The sequence below is a fragment of the Acomys russatus genome, chromosome 1 (genome assembly GCF_903995435.1).
Source record: "Acomys russatus chromosome 1, mAcoRus1.1, whole genome shotgun sequence".
Classification (NCBI taxonomy): domain Eukaryota; kingdom Metazoa; phylum Chordata; class Mammalia; order Rodentia; family Muridae; genus Acomys; species Acomys russatus.
In genome coordinates this window covers 25,896,806-25,918,619 of record NC_067137.1, presented here as the reverse complement: position 1 = coordinate 25,918,619, position 21,814 = coordinate 25,896,806, and the positions used below count along the sequence as shown (strand labels likewise).

Here is a 21,814-nt window from a genome sequence, read left to right as displayed (position 1 = left end):
TGTGAGAATGAAATGTCTTTGTTCCTCTTAAGATTCATAAATGTTCCAAGCAGGAGAGTCTGAACTAGGGTTTAGAAAATTCCCAACACTGAATAATGAGCAGCGCATTTGCTTGTGGGTGTTTGCTACGAACAGTGGACATCTGCATCATGGCAGCTGCCTACTTGGAATTCAAGTCTACTGATCAGAGAATGTTCTACCGTCCCTTATGTGTGCAGGTAGTGCCTGTATTCAGAGGCCATGTCCTCCCCCAATTACCCATCTCCTGCCAAAGTAGGCTGACATGGGCCCATGTCATTTCCTGTAGGCGTCATGTAGTATATGCGCAGCTTAGGACCCCGGGTGCAGACTCCAGATCCCGGGAAACCGGGAATACCTGTAGGTCTCCATGGCACACTATACTCACCGTCTGGAGAAAACTGGTCCCTGTCAAACATGGTGAGACACAGGACGTCCTGGTAAAGATCCTTGATGAAGAACTGGCAGTTGAAGTTCCACTTGGGATTCAGTGTGTCTTGGAGGGTCCTGGTGGTGTAGCTCTGGGAGCCCATGCTGACTTCACAGTACGGATTACTCTTTCCTGCACAGAAACAGCCCAAGGACACAGGCAGCATGGTGAACGCACAGGGCAACCAGGGCAGGGTGTGACATCTGCTAACAGAGCCCATGGCAGGAAGCACCACTGCCTGGAGGACACTTTTGCTGTCTGGCCCCGTGTTCCCATGATGCCACAGTCCTGGCGAACAGTGTATGTTCTAGCAGCAGTCCCTACAAGCCTGGGCCAGTACCTGTGTGGCACGCTTCATGCATTTTCATGCGGCAGCAATCAAACTGTGCTTACTGGGTAACAGTGAATGACTTTGGCCCAGTGAATAGCTTGTGAGGGTTCTAGCAACACCAGAGACACTGCCTTTTGAAAACTACCCATCATTCCATATTCAAAAGAGGTACCAGTAAGGAACAGGGTGCCATCACATCTTTGAATAGATGCAGGACTTACCATTTGGTTTGCAGGCTTTTAGTTCTGTAGCTTCGATGACATGCACCATCAGACGCCCGATACCTGAAGTCTTCTGAGAACGGGCTACAAAGGACAGTGAAGAAGCAACGCTGTGGGGCTTGGGCTGTTCTCACACTCTCTTTCTCTGATGCTGGGAACTGAACCACATGCTCCTTAACCGTGCTCCACCTGTGGCTACACTCCCCCCCCCCCCCCCCCGCCTGTGCCATCCCTAGGGATGCCTTTCTGGCCACCTCTGCCCATCCTCTTGTCCTTCAAGATCCAGGCTAGTCTGAGTCACCTCAGCCACCTTCCTGCCGTGTGCCACCAGCCTTGACTGAGGAGCACCCCACAGCCTCTGGGCCTGACATTCTGCACCCTGTCTGTCTCTGCCATGGAGGAGCCACTGTGTCACATGGAGTGCTTTATCTAGGCTTAGTAACCTGCAAATGCATGGTAGTAAATATTGATTAAAATGCATGCTGTTTCAGTACTTCTTGCAAAGAACATTTGCTGGTTACTAAGTGTTAGGCATGTGCCAGAGCTTTACACAAACTATATTTAATTCCACAATTGCCTTACAAGGTAGTTCCCATTTTATAGATGAGGAAACACTGGATCTTAGGAAGGACCATGTGCTCAGCTCTCAGGCTTTTTAAAGACAGGGTCTCATTCTAGCACAAGCTGCTGGCCTTGAACTTGGAATCCTTCTGTCTCATTGACCTGATTGTTCAACTCAGTAGTTTCCCCCACTCTGCTTTTCATTTTGAGACAAGAGACTCACTGAGTAGCCCTGACTGGCCTAGATCTTGCTATGCAGAGCCGGCTAGCTTTGGACTTACAGAGATCTGCCAGCCTCTGCCTCCAGAGTGGTGGGAGTAAAGGTGTGTGCCATCACACCTGGCCCAGAGATTTTAAATGGCAAGGTTAAAATGCAAACGTGGATAACAAAGTGTGGACCACTCATTGAAATTCCAATTACATGTAAGCATTTTGTCTTGGTGAGCAGTTTCATTTCAGGTTTGATCTATTTAGAAAGGTTCTCGAACTATTTTAATGTGGACAGTGTGTCCTGTGCTCACACCACTGGCAAACATGAGGTTCAGCCAAGCAGACAAAATATTTAAAAGCAGAAAGGGTGCTTGCTGTCTGGGCACGAGCAGCCTTCTCACCTTTTCTTCTTCCTCGTCTTTGTTTTTGTTTTGTTTTGTTTGAGATAAGGTGTTGCTAAGTTTGCTGGGCTGGCTGGCCTCTTGCCTCTGCTTCCGGGGCATGTAGCTTAGTCTATAGGCAGTGGGCTTGCTCCCCAATGTCCCTGAGTCTCTACCATGAATCATGTCCTTGTTCCCTGAAGGCGCTATCTCCGTAGGGCCCAATATGCACATCACAGGGCCTGGCACACAGCAAATAACTGTGTTTGAAGGACTGTACCCACCGAGAGTGCCGAACACACACAGACAGTGAGAAACTCAGGAAAAACCTTGATTTTTGACAAATTAGGGGATCATTATATGTTTTTGGAATGATTCAATCATTGGTTTTTCAATAGCAAGCTTTTAAAATAGTATTCAGTTAGGAAAAACGATTGACACGTACCTTCAGGAGCACAGAACAAAATAAGGGAAACCTGAATAGAAACACATAAAGAGCTTCGGCTTCAGCAGTGGGTGCCTAAGTGGGAGCACTGAGAGGGAAGAGGCTAGGGAGGGCAGGAGGGGGAAGGCAGGAGGGGGAGGGGAGGAGGGGGAGGACAGGAGTGGGGAGGGCAGGAGGGGGAGGGCAGGCTGCGCCAGGCAGAGGCTGAGGGGAGACAGAAGATGGGGCTTGGCATTCGCATGGAAGTTGGGGGCCAGGGATGCTTCCCAAGGATCCTTTAGGACACTGAGCTGTTGGACGGTGTGCCCTATGGACAGAGGACACAGTGTGACACATACAGAGCCCCTCCTCCCAGGAGTCAGTGGTGACTGGAGAGAACAGTCAAGTCTGGAGGATGGGGCAGACTTAGCACAGCAGGGCTGCTGTAGGTGCCATGGAGGAGGCAGAGTTCCACTAGGACCTTGAACAAGGGGAAGAGTCCTGAGGAGAGGGCCTGGCTGCAGGCTGTGACGTAGCAATGGGAGAAATAGTGGGAATTGGGGGCTGGGTGACAAGAAATGTTGGAGATGAGCCTGAATTTGGGGTAAAAAACTGTTCCTTAATTTAGAGGCCAAGTGGAGCCTTTGCAAAGGATACAGGCCTTGGGAGGGAGGGGCAGCGGGGCTGATGGAGAGGGCTTGTCTGGAGCGCTGGGATTGCAGAGTAACCATAATCCACCATTGAGCCTGGCAGGATGTCTGTTCCATGGAAGGGGTATCTGAGGGGCTCAATGCTCAGCGGAGGGTAGACTTCCAGGAAGACGGGAGGAAAGAGAGCTGAGGAGTCACACGAAGCTGTATAGAGGGGCCTCAGGATATGACGAGGTCCAGGGGCAAGGGGAAATGTGTGTGTGTGTGTGTGTGTGTGTGTGTGTGTGTGTGTGTGTGTGTGCGCGTGCGCGCGCGCAGAAAGCTAGAACAAGCAATGGGTAGGCTATTACTGTTCTTGAAAGCGCCACCTACACAGCAATGGGGGAGAGATGTTGAGTGAGCTTAGTGTGCCAAAGAGTGGTGGGGCTAAGGTGCTGGAGGGGCTGGATATTGGGTCCTGGACGCCAGGAGGGGAGGCAGAGGCTGAGAAGGGAGGGGCAGAGTGCCATACTCAGCAAATGGAGGCAGGTGGGACAAGACATGCCCCGCCAGAGTGAAGTCAGGCTTAGAGTCTGGGGGAAGAGTAGGGGTAGCAACAGCTACAGAAAGAAGGCAGGGCCTGCATCTGGTCCCACAGCATGTGAGAGCTTGGCGCAGTGTGCAACAGCTGCAGAGGGAAGGAGAGGGACCCGGGCTCTTCTGCTGTGATCTGAGTCCATCTCCCAGGCTTCATTGCAAGGCAGCAGCTGGTGGTTCTAGGCCCAGGCTCCAGTCTGCCCATACCCACCGACAGCTGGTGCCTGCCCACGGGGCACTAGCAGGTACCTTGATAAGCCTTTTCCCGTTTCTTCTTCTCAGTGTCGATGTACTGCTCCGAGGCAGCCTTGATCTTCTGGACCCAAGCCGTCCTGGAGGCGAAGCAGAATGGTGGCCATGAGGCCGGCCAGGCCAGCCCTGCGCTCGAGCACAGCCCCCAGCTCCACACCTTCCTTCTCTTGCTAACTTTGGCTTTAAGCTTGTTTAGCAGGTTTCCAGTCATACACCTAATCTTAGTCCAAGTGACAGACTGGGCTGCTAATTAAAGTTGAGCTGAGACTTTCTAAAGTCAGCTTTCAGCAGCACGAGGTCCTAGTGAGCGACTGGGAGCCCAGAGTGACAAGACACAACCACACTGATGGCAACCCAGCATGATGGCTGCTTACTGTAGAACTGTGCAGAGGGACAGCAGCATCCCCTGGGACTGTCATCAGAGGTGCTGACGCTGGGAGTTCCCCTGGAGGGCAGCATGGCTGGTGGGTATGTGGCAGGGAGGGCAGCCATCTGGCAGGCTGCAGGTCTGCGGGGTGCAGGTCTGCGGGGGTTCAGGCAGCCCTCAAGGAGATTTCAGTGGGGACTGAGGCATGGTCTGCCATTTGGGGAGCAGGTACCTGTTAATAGGCCCCTGTGTGACTAGTGTATCTAAGCCAGGGCTACTGTGGGGCTGGAGAGGCTGGGGCTGGGGTTAGTGGGACTTGACCATGAGTGGAGATGGACTCATGGCACTGAGACATGCCCTAGAGTTCAGGACAGGCCCCACGATCTGGACTGACCTCTCGTTAATGTTGTCTGTTCGGAGGGTGTACACCCGATCGATGTGGGAAATGTGGAAGACAGGCTCATCGCTGGAAGGGTCTGTGGGAAGTTTCACCAACACTTCATTCAGGAAAATGGGCTGAAAGAATGAGGGCCAGAATACTGGCTGTGAGATGGCCACAGCGCTCCACCCACCTGTGTCCAGAGAGCTCTCCTAAAAGTTCTGAAGAGCCTTGTGGGGAAGCAGAGAGGGGCCTGGTGCCCGCAGGCTATACCCAGGAAGAAAGCAAGGCTTGTGGGCAAGGCAAATACCCAGGACCAAGCGAGTGCCACTGAGCTGGGGACAAGAGCTCTGAGTGCCTGTGCTGCTGATGTGACAGGTGTCTACACACCTGCACACCGACACCTGGCTTGACATCTCTAGTCACAGAGACATGGATGGAAGCTAGCTGTGGCCTGATGTTGTGTCTGCCAGGAGGAACCAAACTCTAAAGCTGGCTCCTGCTGTCACAGCAGCAGGCAGACGAGGTCTGGCACACAGAGCTCCTTCCCTTGGGAAGTGGCAAAGGACACTGCAAGCCACCTGAAGCAGGGGAGGAGGCCGCAGGAGGATGGGGCAGGACCAGGTGAGAGGGTGTGCTCTGTCGAGGTGCAGCCTCGCGGGTCTCATCTATGCAGTGGACGCTGGGACTCACCGTTTTATACATTTTGAACTGAGCACTGGATTTGGAGCTGAAGAGCTTCTCAGAGGCGGAGGAGGAAGCTGCGAACTGCCTGACCATGCACGTGAGCAGCAGGAAGTCGTTGAAGAGGAACCCGAGCAGCTCCTTATTGCTTTTGGTCTTATATAACTTCCCGCTGTGCAGGAGCTTCCGGGGGCCCAGGCAGTTGGTGAGGGAGTTGAAAATAAGTTGCTTAAAGAGAAGAACATACACTTTGTAAGTCTGACCACAAATAATCCCGCCGCCAGTGAAAGGCCCATGAGTGCCCAGCCCTGAGGGAACCATAGTAACACCTTCTAGGTACAACTAGATACAATTCTTATAGATACAATTAGAACTTCCCACCTTCCCAGAACAAACACAAACAAAACCCTTCCCATCTATCACTTCTTAGAATTCCCACTGACCCTGTGGAAAATCAGGAGTCTACTGATTTCTGCTGGTAAAATTCAAAGTCCTCACAACAAAATTTGCCGCTTCCCAAGGCAGAAAGGTAACCCACAGCCTCACCTCTGCCAAGCCCTCGCACTGCACGTGCGTCTGGATCCACTCCAGCCGGTCGGAATTCTCCTTCTCCCGGACGCCCTCGTTCACCTGAGAGCACAGCTCCTCGGCTCGCTCAAGAGCCAGTTTCAGGGAGGAGTGGTCAACGTGACTCTGCGGAGTGTTCTCCAGGATCTAGAATAAAGACAGTGGGCAGGGTCATCGAGGTCACTATACCCTCACCTGCCCCCCAGCCGTCCACTGACTCCGTTCACCCTGTCTTGCTGCTCATCACATGACTGTGGCCTCAGGTGAGACTCCCAGTGAGAGGAAAGGTGATGGCGTATGTCCTGGGAAGCCGAGTCCCACCGTCCATGTGTGAGCAGGGGCTGATAACCACAAAGACTAAGGGGTGACAGAAGGCTGTGGGTCTGAGTCTTAATAACAAGTCATGTAATTTTTGAGCCAGGGTCTCTTAGGTCCAAGCTGGCAGAAAGTTTACTACCTTGCTCTATAAAATCTGTGCCTCAGACAGCACGCTGCCTCAAGAAGAGACCAGAGCCCATGGTTCTGCTAATGGTGGCTCCACGTTCTCTTTGGGTTGGTGATGGCTCCAACAGCCAGAAAAGCGCCTTTACCCTCCTGCCCTACAAGCACTCCGTGACCATGGGATGCTAGGGCAGTTTCTATGGTGGGGACAACATTAGACCCTGCTCTGATCTGTCCATTCCAAGACATCAGGCTTTAGACCACACACACAGGAGCCTGGGGCAGGGGCAGAGAGAGGGACCAGTGCTGCCTGGGTGCCTGGTCTGGCCAGCCAGGTGGGTCCTTGTCCTGAGTCAGACCACCCGAGGACTCACACTTCTGATGAGCAGAGGGTAGCGAGTGATCCTCTGCATAGGCTTCAGCAGGAAGCTGGACAAGGGCATGCCCTTGCACCGTGGATCTGAGGCCAACTTCTGCAAAACAGAGAAGCCTGTGAGGAAACAACACGAGTCTCCCACCTCATGAGCCCAGCCCCACCCTGCCCAGCTTTCCCAGTGGCCGCAGTTCACTCTTCCTCTGCTTCTAGAGCTGATGACTCCAGGCCACCCCACCCCACCCCACCCCACCCCACCCCAGCCCACCCTAGCCCACATCCTTCCCCTCCACTTTCAACATAGCTACTGTCTCAGGCTCAAAACCTTGAGGCTCAGCATCTGTAGCCAGTCATTCTCTGGAGTTCTATCATGGCTACATCACACTCTGATGAAATGTTCCAAAGGCACCTACCTCAGCCTCCACACCCCACATGACGTCACATTCCCTCACAGCAGCCACATTTTCTACCTCTGTGTCTCACCTTCCCACACTCGCACCCAGGAGTCCCCACTTCCTGTCTCATGGACGGCTCTTGATTTTCCCCATTTCAGCACACCTACCATTCCTTCTTCATCAGAAACAACCTCAAGTGCCAACTGAGGACCTACTGTGTGCCAGGTAATGCATGTATAACCCTTTGCCAGCACCATGTCTACTGCCCTTTTCTCGGGTGCCTGATTCATGTTGATCTCTTCAGACCCAGGCTGTGTTTCTCTGTGGCCACTTTCCCCTGGGACACCTTCCCTCCTCTCCGTGACTCTCCTCTGGGCACCAGGTCATGGGGTGGGGGTGGGGGGCCCATGCTTCAGTGTCTTTCCTGTTGGCCTGTCAATACCAACGGCCTGTTGGCAAAGCAGCTGAAGATGGTCACCAGCGCCCTGGGGTGAGCACCTTTATGATTTACTCTAGTCATGGACAGGAAGACTGTCTTCCTTTTGGGTTTTAGATAGACATGCACCTACATATTTTGCTATAAAGATGTATTCATGCTTTTTATTTCTGTTAAGAAGTCATATTTGGGGGCTGGAGAGATGGCTCAGTGGTTAAGAGCACTGACTCCTCTTCCAGAGGTCATGAGTTCAATTCCCAGCAACCACATGGTGGCTCACAACCATCTATAATGTGATCTGATGCCCTCTTCTGGCTGCAGGTGTACATGCAGGCAGAGCACTGTATACATAATAATAAATAAATAAATCTTAAAAAAAATAAAAGTCATATTTGGGGGCTGGGGTTTTAGTTTGGCAGAAGAATTCCTGCCTAGAATAAGCAAGGCCAACAACAACAAAAAAATAAGGCAAGCTCTTTTGTTTTCTTTATGGAATAAGATGATTCTCCCCCCCCCCCCATTTTCTGAGACAGGGTTTTTCTCTGTAGCCTTGGCAGTCCTGGACTCTTTTTGTAGACTAGGTTGGCCTTGAACTAACAGAGATCCACCTGCTTCTGCCTCTCGAGTGCTGGGATTAAAGGCGTGTGCCACCACCTCTGGCAAAGATGATTATTAAATAAACATAATTTGAAAAATTAAGAAGTGATATTACAATGTGGCTGGAGAAATGCCTCAGTAGTTAAGAGCACTGGCAGAGGATCTGTGTTTGGTTCCCAGCACCCACATGGGGGCTCACAAACATCTATAACTCCAGGTCCAAGGGATCCAATGGCCTCTTTTGACCTGTGCAGGTGCCAGGTGTGTACGTGGTCCACAGACACACATGCAGGCACAGGCAACCCCCTTCCCCCTTACACAAATCAAATAGTTAAAAAAGAAGTGACATTATTGATATTTCTTTGGCAAAACAAAGCAGTTGATACACAAGGTTGTTAAAAAAGCAAAACAACAGTATTATTTAACCAGGATATAAAATCATGGTTCTAGTGCCAAGAAAAAAAGCTATACTTGGGACAACAGCACACAGTTAGGAAGCTGCTCGCATGTGCTCGCTTCCTCTGGATACTGACAGGGAAGCTCCTGTCAGTTGCTGAGGTATGCTGCTCCCTCCAGGCTGAGGAGGCTGGCCATAGTGGGCCTGCTACTGCAGCACAGACACCCAAACGTCGTCCCCGGCTGGCCATAGTGGGCCTGCTACTGCAGCACAGACACCCAAACGTCGTCCCCGGCTGGCCATAGTGGGCCTGCTACTGCAGCACAGACACCCAAACGTCGTCCCCGGCTGGCCATAGTGGGCCTGCTACTGCAGCACAGACACCCAAACGTCGTCCCCGGCTGGCCATAGTGGGCCTGCTACTGTAGCACAGACACCCAAACGTCGTCCCTGGCTGGACGTACCTTTAAAAACTCCTTGAAGTCCACGTCCTCATCTGTCTTCTGCTGTAACAGGGTTGCCCCATTAAGCTGACAGCTACAGAACCGGATGTAGGCCTGCATGTGGGACAGCTCAGCTGCCAGGATGTCCCCGATCATCTGAACTGGCATCTTCTCACCCCCGGTCTTCTTCCGCACCCGCAAGGCCCTGCAAGTAACTGATGGTCACTCCGTTCTCCACAAATGTCCTTCCTTGGCAATTAGAAGGTGAGAGCCACAGAGACTAATAGCAGTGGCACCCAGCGCATGACCTAGGAGCCTTGAACACTGAGAGTGAACGGCTGGTGGTATGGGGCAGAGGCATGGCCTGCAGCCCTGCTGGCTGAGCCAGCCTGGGGGGACATTAGCAAAGAAAAAGGCAACGAAGCCTACACATTCGGGTGCTTTCTAGGCCTTTTAGAAGAGTCATCAATTTACCTCACTTTCTTAACAAAGTTCCTTTTTGAAAGATTAAATCTGTTTTTCCTCATTTGAATCAAAGGGAAAGAAATTCTCAAGAAGGGCTTAGGAGCCACAGTGGCCAGGGGTTGGCGTGCAGGACTGGTGACTTCATGGTGGGCGGTGGCCCTGGTAGGGCAGGGATGCAGCCAGGGTGAGACTGGCTGGATGGTCTGTGTTGTCCCTGTAAGTGTAAGGACAGGAAGCTTCCCTAGGATAAGAACTGCACATGAGCACCATGCTTCACCTGGCTGTCGCTGGAACCCTCTCCTGCCTGTCACTCCCCTGTTGAGCTGTTCACTGGCACAGCTTTCCTTGTTTATTCAAAGTAGTTTCACATTGTATTTCTTTACTTTTCTCAATAATTAAGCATTAAGTTACATTTCACCAGATGCTAGTGGAACACAAAGCGTAAGGGAGCAGAACAGAGCTGAAAGTCACGTGACGCCCACAACTCACTTCAACAGCTTTGTGTTGGACATGATGAGCTCTTTCCAGTTCACAAAGATCAAGCCCATTTCCGCTTCAGTGAGGAAGCCCGACTCTGCCATCCGCTTCTGGAAAACCTAAGTTCAAAACACAGCCCTAGCTTAGCTCGCGTGTGGGTGCTCAGCCATGTGTGCCTTCCTGCACGGCAGTGGCACTTCTAAACGAGCACCCTATGGCTGCTAGATTATCACAGGGTTATCTGTTATTATTGTGCATATGAGGGAGAACAGATAGAAACAAAGGTAGACAGAGGTGGCATGCATGCCACAGGACAGAGGACAAGTTTTTGTCCCCTTTTGAGGCAGCAGGGCCTCACTGAGCAGTGCACCTGGCTTACAGGCTTCCGGCCGATTCGCCTGTCACTGCGACCTATCTTGCCAAAGGAGCCGACAGATGTGTGCTACCACATGTGGCTTTGTCACACGGACTCCAGGGACTGAACTCAACAACAGCTCCTTTTATGGGCTGAGCCACGCTGGCTTATCATTGGATTTTAAGCCGCACAACGTCCCTATTTTTACTAGTTAGAATCCTATTAAGGCTGATTTTTAAGGGCTGAATCTCCTTCCTAAGGAGGTTGTCCCACCTCCTTGCTAGGCTTGCTGTGGGGACCAAGCAGAGCTGGGCACAGGGCCCTGCACAGTGGAGCCTGCAGAACAGAGAGAGGGTGACTGCTGTGGAGATGACTGACTCAGAGTTCTTGGGACCCTTTGTGTTTGCTGGGCAAGAAAACAGTGCTGCCCTCTGCCGTCCCATAACAGCCCTGAGCAGAGAGATGCATGTGGCAGAAGCTGGCAGCAGAAATACTCTCCACCTGGATTCCACATGGATGCACATGTGTGTGAGGCACACAGGTGTTTAGGGGCTCTCACTTAACTGCATGGATAGTACAGGTGAGATGACTCAGCTGTTGGTATTTCTCATTGGCTTATGAAGAAATCCTGGCTTACAGAGTGATTTGCCCAGGGTTCCATATGACACAGGGCTCTGTAGTGAACCATGCAAAGACTCCACACTCGCCAAGTGATGAGATGCAAACTCCAAGGCTCACAGGCCTTGAACTCCATCCCTGTCAACTCACCACAGGCCACAGGTCTCCGACACTCAGTATAACTCGTGGGTCCCCAGCCCCTCTACACGTCCCCACTTCCACTTTCTCCTCCTGGCAGAACAGACTCATGGTGTCTGAGCACAACTGGAGAGCCCGTCCTGGTTGCAGTGGACTTACTGTTCCTCTTTTGGAGTCCTCTAACAGGACTATGCAAATGAAGACAGGCACTCCTTGGCCGCCCGTGTTTTCCGGCACAGAACTTATTCAAGTGTTTGCTGAGTTAGTGTGGGCCACCGCTGTCAGCTGGAAAGGCTGTGAACCATGGACATGTCTCAGCTGCACACGAGATGGAGGATGCCAGGATGTACCTCCAACAACCCTGTAAATGTGGTTGTTCTGCTCACAGGCTGCCACTGAAGGTGGGCGAGTCCCCTGCTCTCTAGTCACTGTGGGGTTGTCTATGCAGAAGCTGTGTTAGCAGGCTCAGCGAGGGAGGCAGAGGGGAAAAGATGGTTGGGTCTTCAGAAGCTTCCATGAGAAAGCCGTTTTAGCACAGTGCATTCACCCTAAGTCCCTGAAAGCTCCTGCCCCTAGGATCACTGGGCGAGGAGGGCAGAATGGGTGCTCCTGAGGTGCCTAGCTGGAGTAGGCTGCTTATACTCTGGGTGAGTGCTCGAGACTCCACAGCCATTCACTGTCCCCTTGGCCTGAGAGCTGACTGGCAGCAGCGCTGAAATTCCTAGGAGGTTGGTTGGGACCATGGGCTTTTCTTCTAGGCCATCTGTTCTGGTGTAGGGAAGTCCAGATAAATGCATCTAATCCACTCAATACTTATCCAAAGGCTTACCAGGGCCAGGATAAGTGTGAGGATGCAGAAGGAAGGACAGACAGACAGGAGGGGATTTAGCTCAGCTGGTAGGATACCTGCCTAGCACGCATGAAGCCTGGGCTTCAGTCTCCAGCACCACATAACCAGGTATGATGGCACATGCCTGTAACCCCAGTGGCTGGAAGACAGGGGGCGGAGGATCAGCTGTTCAAGGTCATCTTTACTTACAGAGCAAGTTGAAGACCCTGTCTCAAAAAAAAAAAAAAAAAAAAAAAAAAAAAAAAGGAAAAATTGGAAATATCTAGGGAGCTGACAGGTGTGAGGCAAACAGGCATCCCAGCAGAGGAGTCAGGCAGTGTACGTGTGGAGGAGGACCAGGTGCTGCAGCTGGCTGAGGGCAGGACTTACGGGGCAGATGCAGACAGATGCAACCCCTGCTGTACTCTGCTCTCCAGGTCACGGCAGGGAGCACATCTTTATACATTTCCTGGCAACTGAAAGCCATGGAAACAAAAGTAGTGTAGAAGCAGAGTCGCCTTCTGTGCTTTCAGAAACAAGTCACTGTAAAGTGTTCCTCTCAAGAGGGCACTGCCATCAGCTTAGATGCCACTGGCCACATGGACAGGTACTGACTGTAAATACATGATCTGGGAAACTGTGTTATGATTTGCTCCTGTTTGGTTTCCTAAGATGACATAAACAATAGCTAGAGGTATAGAAGCCAATGAACACGTCAGGTTTCCAAATGGCAGTGCCACTATAGTTGGGCAAGAACTGGACCAAGCCCAGGCCTTCATCATCCATGCCTCTCCATGCCTGCCCTTGTCCTTCAATCACCCAATGAGGACATTCCCGGGCTCTCTTTTCCCCTCTGAGTGGCACAGCTGGGGAAGGCCTACGTCTTTATCAGGACCTTTCGTCTTCTGCCTTACCAGTGAGCAGAGGCAGCTTTAGGCTACAGGACCTTGTTACTGTCTGTGGGTCACATGGAAGTGGTACCCATACGGGGGACACGGCTCAATGGTAAGACATGTGTGTGGCATGTGAGAGGCTCTGAGCTTCATACCCAGCACAGCAAAACAAAAGAAGGCGCCCCCCACCCCCCCAGCCCCACCCGGCGCCTCCAAGCAGGCAGCCAGCAACAGCGCTCACCTCGATGACCAGCTGCAGATCGTCCATGTAGCGCTCTTCTGTCTGAATCAGCTCGTGGATGTAGCCCTGTCTCTTCCTCTCCGCAGGCTGCATTGTGTCCAGGGCTTGGAGATCAGCACACCCTGCAGAGAGACCGGCAGCAGAGCTTAAACCACCACGTTAGTCACCTCACAGAAAACAGGCATTTCTCAGCAGACTTGCTGGGTCGGCACAGGCTGCTCTGAAAGGACAACATTTCCAAGTGTCACGACTTTGCGGAGAGCTGGCATGAAACACTCCTCGGTGCTCCCAGTGGTGAATCTACCACACCTGTGGACACAGCTCACTCCTGCTTGCTGAGCAACAGTGAGAGAATGCAGGATTCCAGAAATGGCCTCAAAGAGACCAGACCTTCAGCATCTAATGGCTTTTGAAAATTACTGAAATGATTAAATAAATCAGTATTTGAGACTCATGTCTTTACAGCTCATGAGCCATCACTGGGTCATCATAAATTTAGGCCCAGCATTGACAAAAGAAATATGGTGTACCAAGCACACGGTGCTGGTAAGTCCTGTGAAAGGCTTTAGCAGTGCATTTACTTAGTTATATATACTTATATGATAAAAAACCCACTTCGAATCAATGTTAGGGAAACAATAACAAAAAGGCCCGAGAACAAGTCTCTAGTTTCCAAGGAAAGTTCTAAGGATAGAAAATCTTAAGTTCCCAGGACCAGCAATTCCCCATAATCCCACGGAAAGAAAGCCCGCAGGGTTGGACACACCACAGGATGCGGACATAGCCACTCAGAGGAGCCACAAACAGCTCAGGGGGAGAGGTACTGCATCCACTCTGCATCCGTTTATGGGCACATCAGAGTCTGACATCACAGCCGAGGGTTCGCCTGGACACAGCAATCCCCCAGAACTCCCCTAGGAAGGCCTGCTTTAGGCGAAACAAGAAACAGGCAGATTCTGCAAAATCAGATTTTCAGGAGGCTGTGATTGGATGCAGGCAGCTAACAGATCAAACCAATGTAGAACTTAATTACATAACTGGGTTCCGGCTGGCTGCAGGAGGCCCTGTGGTCAATGAATTTAGGATTATCCTTACTTTTATTATTTACGTGTATGTACCCAATGAGGTCAGAGAGATGTAAGGTCCCCTGGAACATGAGTCACAGGTAGTTGTGAGCTGCCTAATGTGGATGCTGGGATTTGAACTCAGGTCCTCCATAAGAATACACTGACTTAAACACTGACCCATCTTTTCCAGCCTAGTCACCAATTAAGCTGTAACCAGATGACAGTTATAGTTGTTTTCTGTAGACCGCCTTTCTGTTTTTTGATAAAAAGCATAGTAAAAAAATAATAGAAATCATAGAGGAAAAGAAAACAACTGGTGCCAGTGAGCTAGCCTGGCAGCTCATCTGACAAGCTTGATGCGCTGAGTTTGATCTCTTGGACTCACATGAAAGAAAGAGAAAACTGGCTCCCACAAGTTGTCCTCGGATCTACACACACACACACACACACACACACACACACACACACACACACACACACACACACACACACTTTCTGTTTGTTTGGTTTGGTTTGGTTTTTCGAGACAGGGTTTCCCTGTGTTTTCTCTGGCTGTCCTAGAACTCTCTTTGTAGACCAGGCTGGCCTCGAACTCACAGAGATCTGCCTGCCTCTGCTTCCCAAGTGCTGGGACCAAAGGAATGTGCCATTGCGCAGGGCTTTTGGTTTGTTTTAAAGCTAAGCCAGAAGATGATGAGGTGTGGATGGTCACTTCATTTGAGGCAGCAGGGAGGAAGCTGTCCCTCACACAGGCCTTGGCAACGAGGACAGTAGTGGAGGGTGCAGAGTCCCTCTCAGGCAGCCCAGAGCAATGGTAAGAAAGAGCGCTGGCCAGAGGGAGTACACACAGGATCGGACGATTTTTTTTCCTGCTTGCTGGGGGTGAACCTGGGGTTCACACGTGGCAAACACAGATTGCTTTCCCCTTTTCTAACCTTTTTTCCCTTCAGGATCAGAGACTGAGCCTAGAACTTTGTGCATAGCAGGCAAGCACTCTATCATTGAGCTGTGTTCCCGCCCTGTATGAATTTAAAAAATATTTTTCTAGGCCAGGCATGGTGGCACACACCTTTAATCCCAGCACTCAGGAGGATCTCTGTGAGTTGGAGGCCAGCCTGGTCTACAGAGTGAGTTCTGGGACAGCCAGAGCTACACAGAGAAGCCCTGTCTCAAAAAAGAATGACACCAACACAGTGTGTGTGTGTGTGTGTGTGTGTGTGTGTGTGTGTGTGTTTTGTATATATTTGGGCTAATATACAGTTTACTAGGATAGTTTTTCTAATTCTACAAGCATGGATGACAGGTTCATTAAAAAAGTTGCTGAGTTCAGTGAGTGACATGGGGTGCTAGCCAACCAGAAATCATAATGCTACTGTCATTTTCAAACTGCCAACTTTAGAGCACTTAATCCTGTTCTGTCTGCCAGGGAGAACTGTGGAGCAGCACCTACAAAGTGAGTCAAAAGGACCAGTTGGATGCTGGCTTTACTGGGCTGTGTGTAGCACGGAGGGCAGATGTGTGGCAGATAGCTCATGAGCAGGGCTACCCATGACAGCGTCAGAGACACAGGTCACAGCCAGGTGACTGCTGGAGGCAATCAGAACCTTTCCTGAGGCTATTACAACTCTTACTTTAAAACATAAAAATTGTGTGTGGGGCGGTGCTTTGCCTGCGTGTGTGTGTGTGTGTGTGGTGCTTTGCCTGTGTGTGTGTGTGTGTGGGTGCTTTGCCTGAATGTGTGTGTGTGGGTACTTTGCCTGCATGTATATTTGTGCACCATGTGAGTGCCTGGGACTTTCAAAATGGGCAGAGGGCAGCAGGTCCTCCAGAGCTGGACTGCAGGTTTGTGGGCCACCATGGGAATGTTCTGGAACCTCAGCCATTGCTCTTAACCACTGAGCATTTCCAGCCCCTCACTTAGTGTTTTATAACCTCAGCCCTGCATGGTCCTTGTTCTGGATTTTTGAAATATCTACATTCTATCTCTACTATTGTTTTGTACTTTTCTTTAAAATTCTTTCTCTCTTTCTTTTCTTTCCTTTCTTTATTTTATTTTTTATTTTTTTGGACACAGGGATTCTCAGTGCAGTCCTGGCTGTTCTGGAACTCACTCTGTAGACCAGGCTGGCCTTGAACTCACAGAGATCCACTTGCCTCTGCTTCCAGAGTGCTGGGATTAAAGACATGTGCCATCACCTCCAGCGTCAAACAATTTAAAATCACATTGTAAATGTTTTTTATTGTGTGCATGTGTACACATGTGCATGCATGCGCCACTGTGTGAGGGTGGAAGTCAGAGGGCAGCTTTCAGGAGTCTGTCTTTCCTTCCACCATCTGGGTGCTGGGGACTGAGCACCTTGACCAGCTGAGCCACCTCATCAGCCCTTAGTACTTTTCTTTATATTTACTCATGTTTAGAGTTAAATGTACTTGTGTTTTAAAAAAAAGTCATTAAAGTGAATAATTAATCATTAAATGAGTCTGCATGAGTTTGTGGTGCTGGGGCTCAAATGCAGAGTGCTGTATGCATTAGGCAAGTGCTCTGCCACTGGGCCACATCCCCATCCCTGAGCTTGGGTACATTTTGTTCAGCCCTGCATTGTGTATCACTGTGCCCATATCACAGTCTCAATGACTCCCTTCAAGTGCACTGTTGCAGGATATTTGACCCCACTCTGAACTCCGAGGTTGTGAATGGTAAGACTCTGTTTCTTCTTTGGTGTGGTTGAGCCCTAACACACACGTCTAACGCAAGAACTTTCTGGTTATTATAAACAGGTGATTATGGTGTGGCTCAGCCCTAGCACACACCTTTAATCCAAGAGCTTTCTGTACACAGGATTTAAGAAAGTTAAGCCTAGGTCAAGAGGCAGAGCAAGAAACCAGCTGACAGGAGTTAAAGAGTAGGAGGGACTTTGAGTTGAGGGGTATTTAAGACAGTGTGGATGAGAAGAAGCAGGCTTCTGAGTTTTGAGCTAACAAGCTCTTTGGCTTTGCCTTTTTCCTTTGAGATGTGAGCTGAGTAGGAAGTCAACTGGGTGCTTTCTCTGCTTCTCTGAGCTAGCAGGTTTTCACCCCAGAATATGGCTCCTGAGTCTTCATTGGTAAAACTGAATGTTTGGGATTTTCATTTTTTTAAAACAACAGTGCACCCACACCGGCCTATCTAGAACAGCTTAGAGATGCCGGAAGAATCTCAAGTAGCTTCCACTTCTACAGCTGAGATGCACGTGACAGGTGCTTCGTTAGGGTGCGTGTGGGGTTGACGCATCACTACGCCACCCCGACCCCTTGCATTTCATGCCAATGGCCCTTAGACTTCTATTCTTGGTTTGGTTTCCTGCCCTTCACCTCAGGTGTTCAGGGGGATATAAAGTGTCCCCTAAACTTTCTGCCCTTTACTCCCTCATTCCACAGTTTTTTTCTGATCATGGTACTAGAAGTTCCATTTTTCTGCACAGCCAGCATCCTTAACTGGTCTTCTCTTCCATGGGGCCCCCCTTGCCCCACACCCCCCCCCCCCATATTCAGTTTTACTGCTTCATTTTTAGTCCATAAGCAGGTTAAATGTCCCTCCTACTCATCAGTTAAGATAAGCACCCCAGGACATTTCCTTCAGCCCCACTCCCTCTTCAGCACCCCTCTTTTTCATGTCATTGCCAAAGTCACAAGAAGGTCAACACTTGTGACTCCCTCTCATTTCTCTAGCTGGCTACACTGCTCTGCTGACACTGCTCTTGGGAGGGTAGGAAGGACCCCAATATTGCTGGGTTCAGTGCCCTCTTCTGGCTCACAGCCTCCTCCACCTGCCCCTGCACAGATACCTGGGAAGTGCTGCCCCTTCAGAGTCTTGCTGCGTCCCTTCTCGGCCTTTGCGACCCTCCTCTTCCTGGTACCTCCTTCTGAATGTCTCCCTCTGTCTGCTGCCAAGCTCTCCGGTTCTCCCGAACCAGCAAATGCCAAAATAGGATATGGCATTCCTGTCCTGTAAGGTCACAGGAATCCGGCCACACTGAAGGGGTAAAGCTTTATTCTTGCTCTTCGTGGGCCACAGTGCACATTGGCCTACTTGATTCTGAGAAGCCCTGCACTACAGACGTATGCAACTCGAGGCAGCCAGAGCTGCCAACGGTATACCTGACAACAGAGGGATGACCTGAGGACTTGGGTTCTCACTTTGTCATTTTTGATACCTGACTGTCTCTACACTCACTGGACAGGCACGTGACTGAACACATCCTATGTAGCCAGTCTAGTAGAGAGGCGCTGCAGAAGTAAACCACACACTGGATTTTGAAGACATATTTATATATGAAATGTGAAATATTGTGTCAATAGTCTATTGTCCAGATGCTGGTGAAATTTACCTATGATCCCAACACTCAGAAGACGGAGGCAAGTGGATCTGCAGGTAGGGGCTAGCCTGGGCCACACAGTAAGACTCTCAAAAACAACCCAGCTAACCAACCAACCAGCCAGCTGACTGACCAAACTTGTTGTATATCAGAGTGATATTTTGGATACACTAGATTAAATACTATTGGAATTTTATGCATTTTTACTTAAAAAATTGTGGCTGCTAGAAAAATTTAAATCACATACGGGGCTTTTCCAGCTCCTCACTTATTTCTGTTGAGCAGTTCTAGCCAGCCACTGCATTTTTATGTCCCTTTCCTCATAAAATGCTAAGTGGTTTACACTGACTGAAGAATTAAGTCCTAACTCAGCAGCATGCCTCCAGGGCCTCTGTGGTCTAGCCTCGGCTCGCTTCCTGGCCTCCACATTGACTGCTCTGCCTACCTCTCGCTTCCCCCTCCTCTTCTGGTCTGAGGCTCAGTCCTTACAGCACGGCACACATGCTTCCTGCAGCTCTGTGGACTTTTGCTTTTCCTTCCTTATTCACAGTCTGGTTCCCACATAGAGAATCTTTCAAAGTGAGGCTGGAGGGATACCACTGTGGTGAAGAACCTTTCCCATCCTTGGTCCCACTGATACCCAGACTTGTTTCTCTGTGGCTCCTTGTTATTGGTTTGTGTCTGTATTCAGTGGCCGCCGTGGGTGGTGGTGGCATGTATTCTGCCATGGAGCATAGTTCTGGCCCCAATCTGTATTTTAATATGCCATATGAACTAGCTCAGATTGTCCTTAGTCCATAAGGTAAATACGTCCCTTGGTCTGTGTCTAACGCAGGTCTAAATACGAAACTGGGTAGAGTGCTCTGACCCCAGGGAGGAGCCATGCTTGTTAAGTGGCGAAAGCTCGGCGTTGGCCCCAGGTTGTCAGTTCCCCCTTCCTGGCTTTGATCTGGGCTGCACAGGGGCAGAGCCTGTAGGCTGCCCTCTCTATGCTCTCGCTGTAGGCTGGGGATCTGGCAGGGGACTGAAGGTGACAGAGTATCATTCCTCCCACCAGAATGAGGGGCTAAGAAACTTCTTTGTCCATGCTGAGGGAAGAATGAAAATGTTGGGCTTAAGTATCACCAAAACTTGGATTTTATGAATTCTCAAACTGATGATTTAACACAAAGATTAACCCTGACTAGTGATAACTTCAGGAGGGCTCAGCCAAGGAAAGTGTATGGTGTGGTGGGAGGATTACTCTTACCACATGGAAACCAGGTGACACTGAAAAGAAGCTAGCTCAGAGTACAAAAATCTCTCCCCCCCCCCCCCCCCCGTCTCTCTCTCTCTCTCACACTGAGAACCTATCTCAAAAAAAAAAAAAAAAAAAAAAAAAAAAAAGAAGAAGAAGAAGAAGAAGAAACCTGACTTTGCTCTGGCTTCCACACCAATCTACATGTGCACCTGCATGTATACACACACACACACACACACACACACACACACACACACACACACATATGCAAAATACTGTTGCAAAGGCAAACAGCAAATATTCTCATGGAAATAATAAATTAACGGATAAGATCCCAAATTAAACACATCTAAGAATTACTAAATGTGAGATTTAAAGAAAGTGTTTAGAAAGTAGCTTAGAAAAAAAGGCAGAAAACACAAATTTATGACAAGGCCAGTACCCCCTGTGTAGGACACAGAGTGACAATGACAAGGCCAGCACACCCTGTGTAAGACACAGAGTGACAATGACAAGGCCAGCACACCCTGCATAGGGCACAGAGTGACAACGACAAGGCCAACACACCCTGTGTAGGACACAGAGTGACAATGACAAGGCCAGCACACCCTAGGTAGGACACAGAGTGACGATGACAAGGCCAGCACAGCCTGTGTAGGACACAGAGTGACAATGACAAGGCCAATACCCCCTGCGTAGGACACAGAATGACAATGACAAGGCCAGCACACCCTGCGTAGGACACAGAGTGACAATGACAAAGCCAACACCCACTGCGTAGGACACAGAGTGACAATGACAAGGCCAGTACACCCTGTGTAGGACACAGAGTGACAATGACAAGGCCAGTACACCCTGTGTAGGACACAGAGTGACAACAACAAGGCCAGTACACCCTGTGTAGGACACAGAGTGATGATGACAAGGCCAGCACACCCTGTGTAGGACACAGAGTGACAATGACAAGGCCAACACCCCCTGCATAGGACACAGAGTGACAATGACAAGGCCAGCACACCCTGCGTAGGACACAGAGTGACAATGACAAGGCCAGCACACCCTGCGTAGGACACAGAGTGACAATGACAAAGCCAACACCCACTGCGTAGGACACAGAGTGACAATGACAAGGCCAGTACACCCTGTGTAGGACACAGAGTGACAATGACAAGGCCAGTACACCTTGCATAGGACACAGAGTGACAACAACAAGGCCAGCACACCCTGTGTAGGACACAGAGTGACAATGACAAGGCCAGTACACCCTGTGTAGGACACAGAGTGACAATGACAAGGCCAGTACACCTTGCATAGGACACAGAGTGACAACAACAAGGCCAGCACACCCTGTGTAGGACACAGAGTGACAACGACAAGCCCAGCACACCCTGCATAGGACACAGAGTGACAATGACAAAGCCAACACCCACTGCGTAGGACACAGAGTGACAATGACAAGGCCAACACCCCCTGCATAGGACACAGAGTGACAATGACAAGGCCAGCACAGCCTGTGTAGGACACAGAGTGACAATGACAAGGCCAGTACACCCTGCATAGGACACAGAATGACAACAACAAGGCCAGCACACCCTGTGTAGGACACAGAGTGACAACGACAAGCCCAGCACACCCTGCATAGGACACAGAGTGACAATGACAAGGCCAACACCCTCTGCATAGGACACAGAGTGACAACGACAAGGCCAGTACACCCTGTGTAGGACACAGAGTGACAACGACAAGCCCAGCACACCCTGCGTAGGACACAGAGTGACAATGACAAGCCCAGCACACCCTGCGTAGGACACAGAGTGACAATGACAAGCCCAGCACACCCTGCGTAGGACACAGAGTGACAATGACAAGGCCAGCACCCCCTGCGCAGTGGCTGAGGCAGGGAGAGTAAAAGAATGGCAGGCAGTATTGAGATTACACCAGTTATCCCTCATGGATTGCATCATTAATGCCGTATGTAAAGAGCCATTACCAGGCCGGGTGTGG

At 50.3% G+C, this 21,814-nt stretch overlaps 1 protein-coding gene across 1 annotated transcript in view; it reads right to left on the bottom strand.

Moving 5' to 3' along the window:
* Itsn2 (intersectin 2) overlaps positions 1-21,814 on the bottom strand; it is a 112,604-nt gene that overhangs the window by 913 nt on the left and 89,877 nt on the right. The window contains 10 exon segments of the mRNA XM_051143112.1: positions 407-580; positions 1,001-1,084; positions 4,051-4,133; positions 4,815-4,936; positions 5,493-5,711; positions 6,030-6,197; positions 6,866-6,964; positions 9,154-9,337; positions 10,087-10,193; positions 13,149-13,270. Coding sequence (XP_050999069.1) covers positions 407-580; positions 1,001-1,084; positions 4,051-4,133; positions 4,815-4,936; positions 5,493-5,711; positions 6,030-6,197; positions 6,866-6,964; positions 9,154-9,337; positions 10,087-10,193; positions 13,149-13,270 — 1,362 coding nt within the window.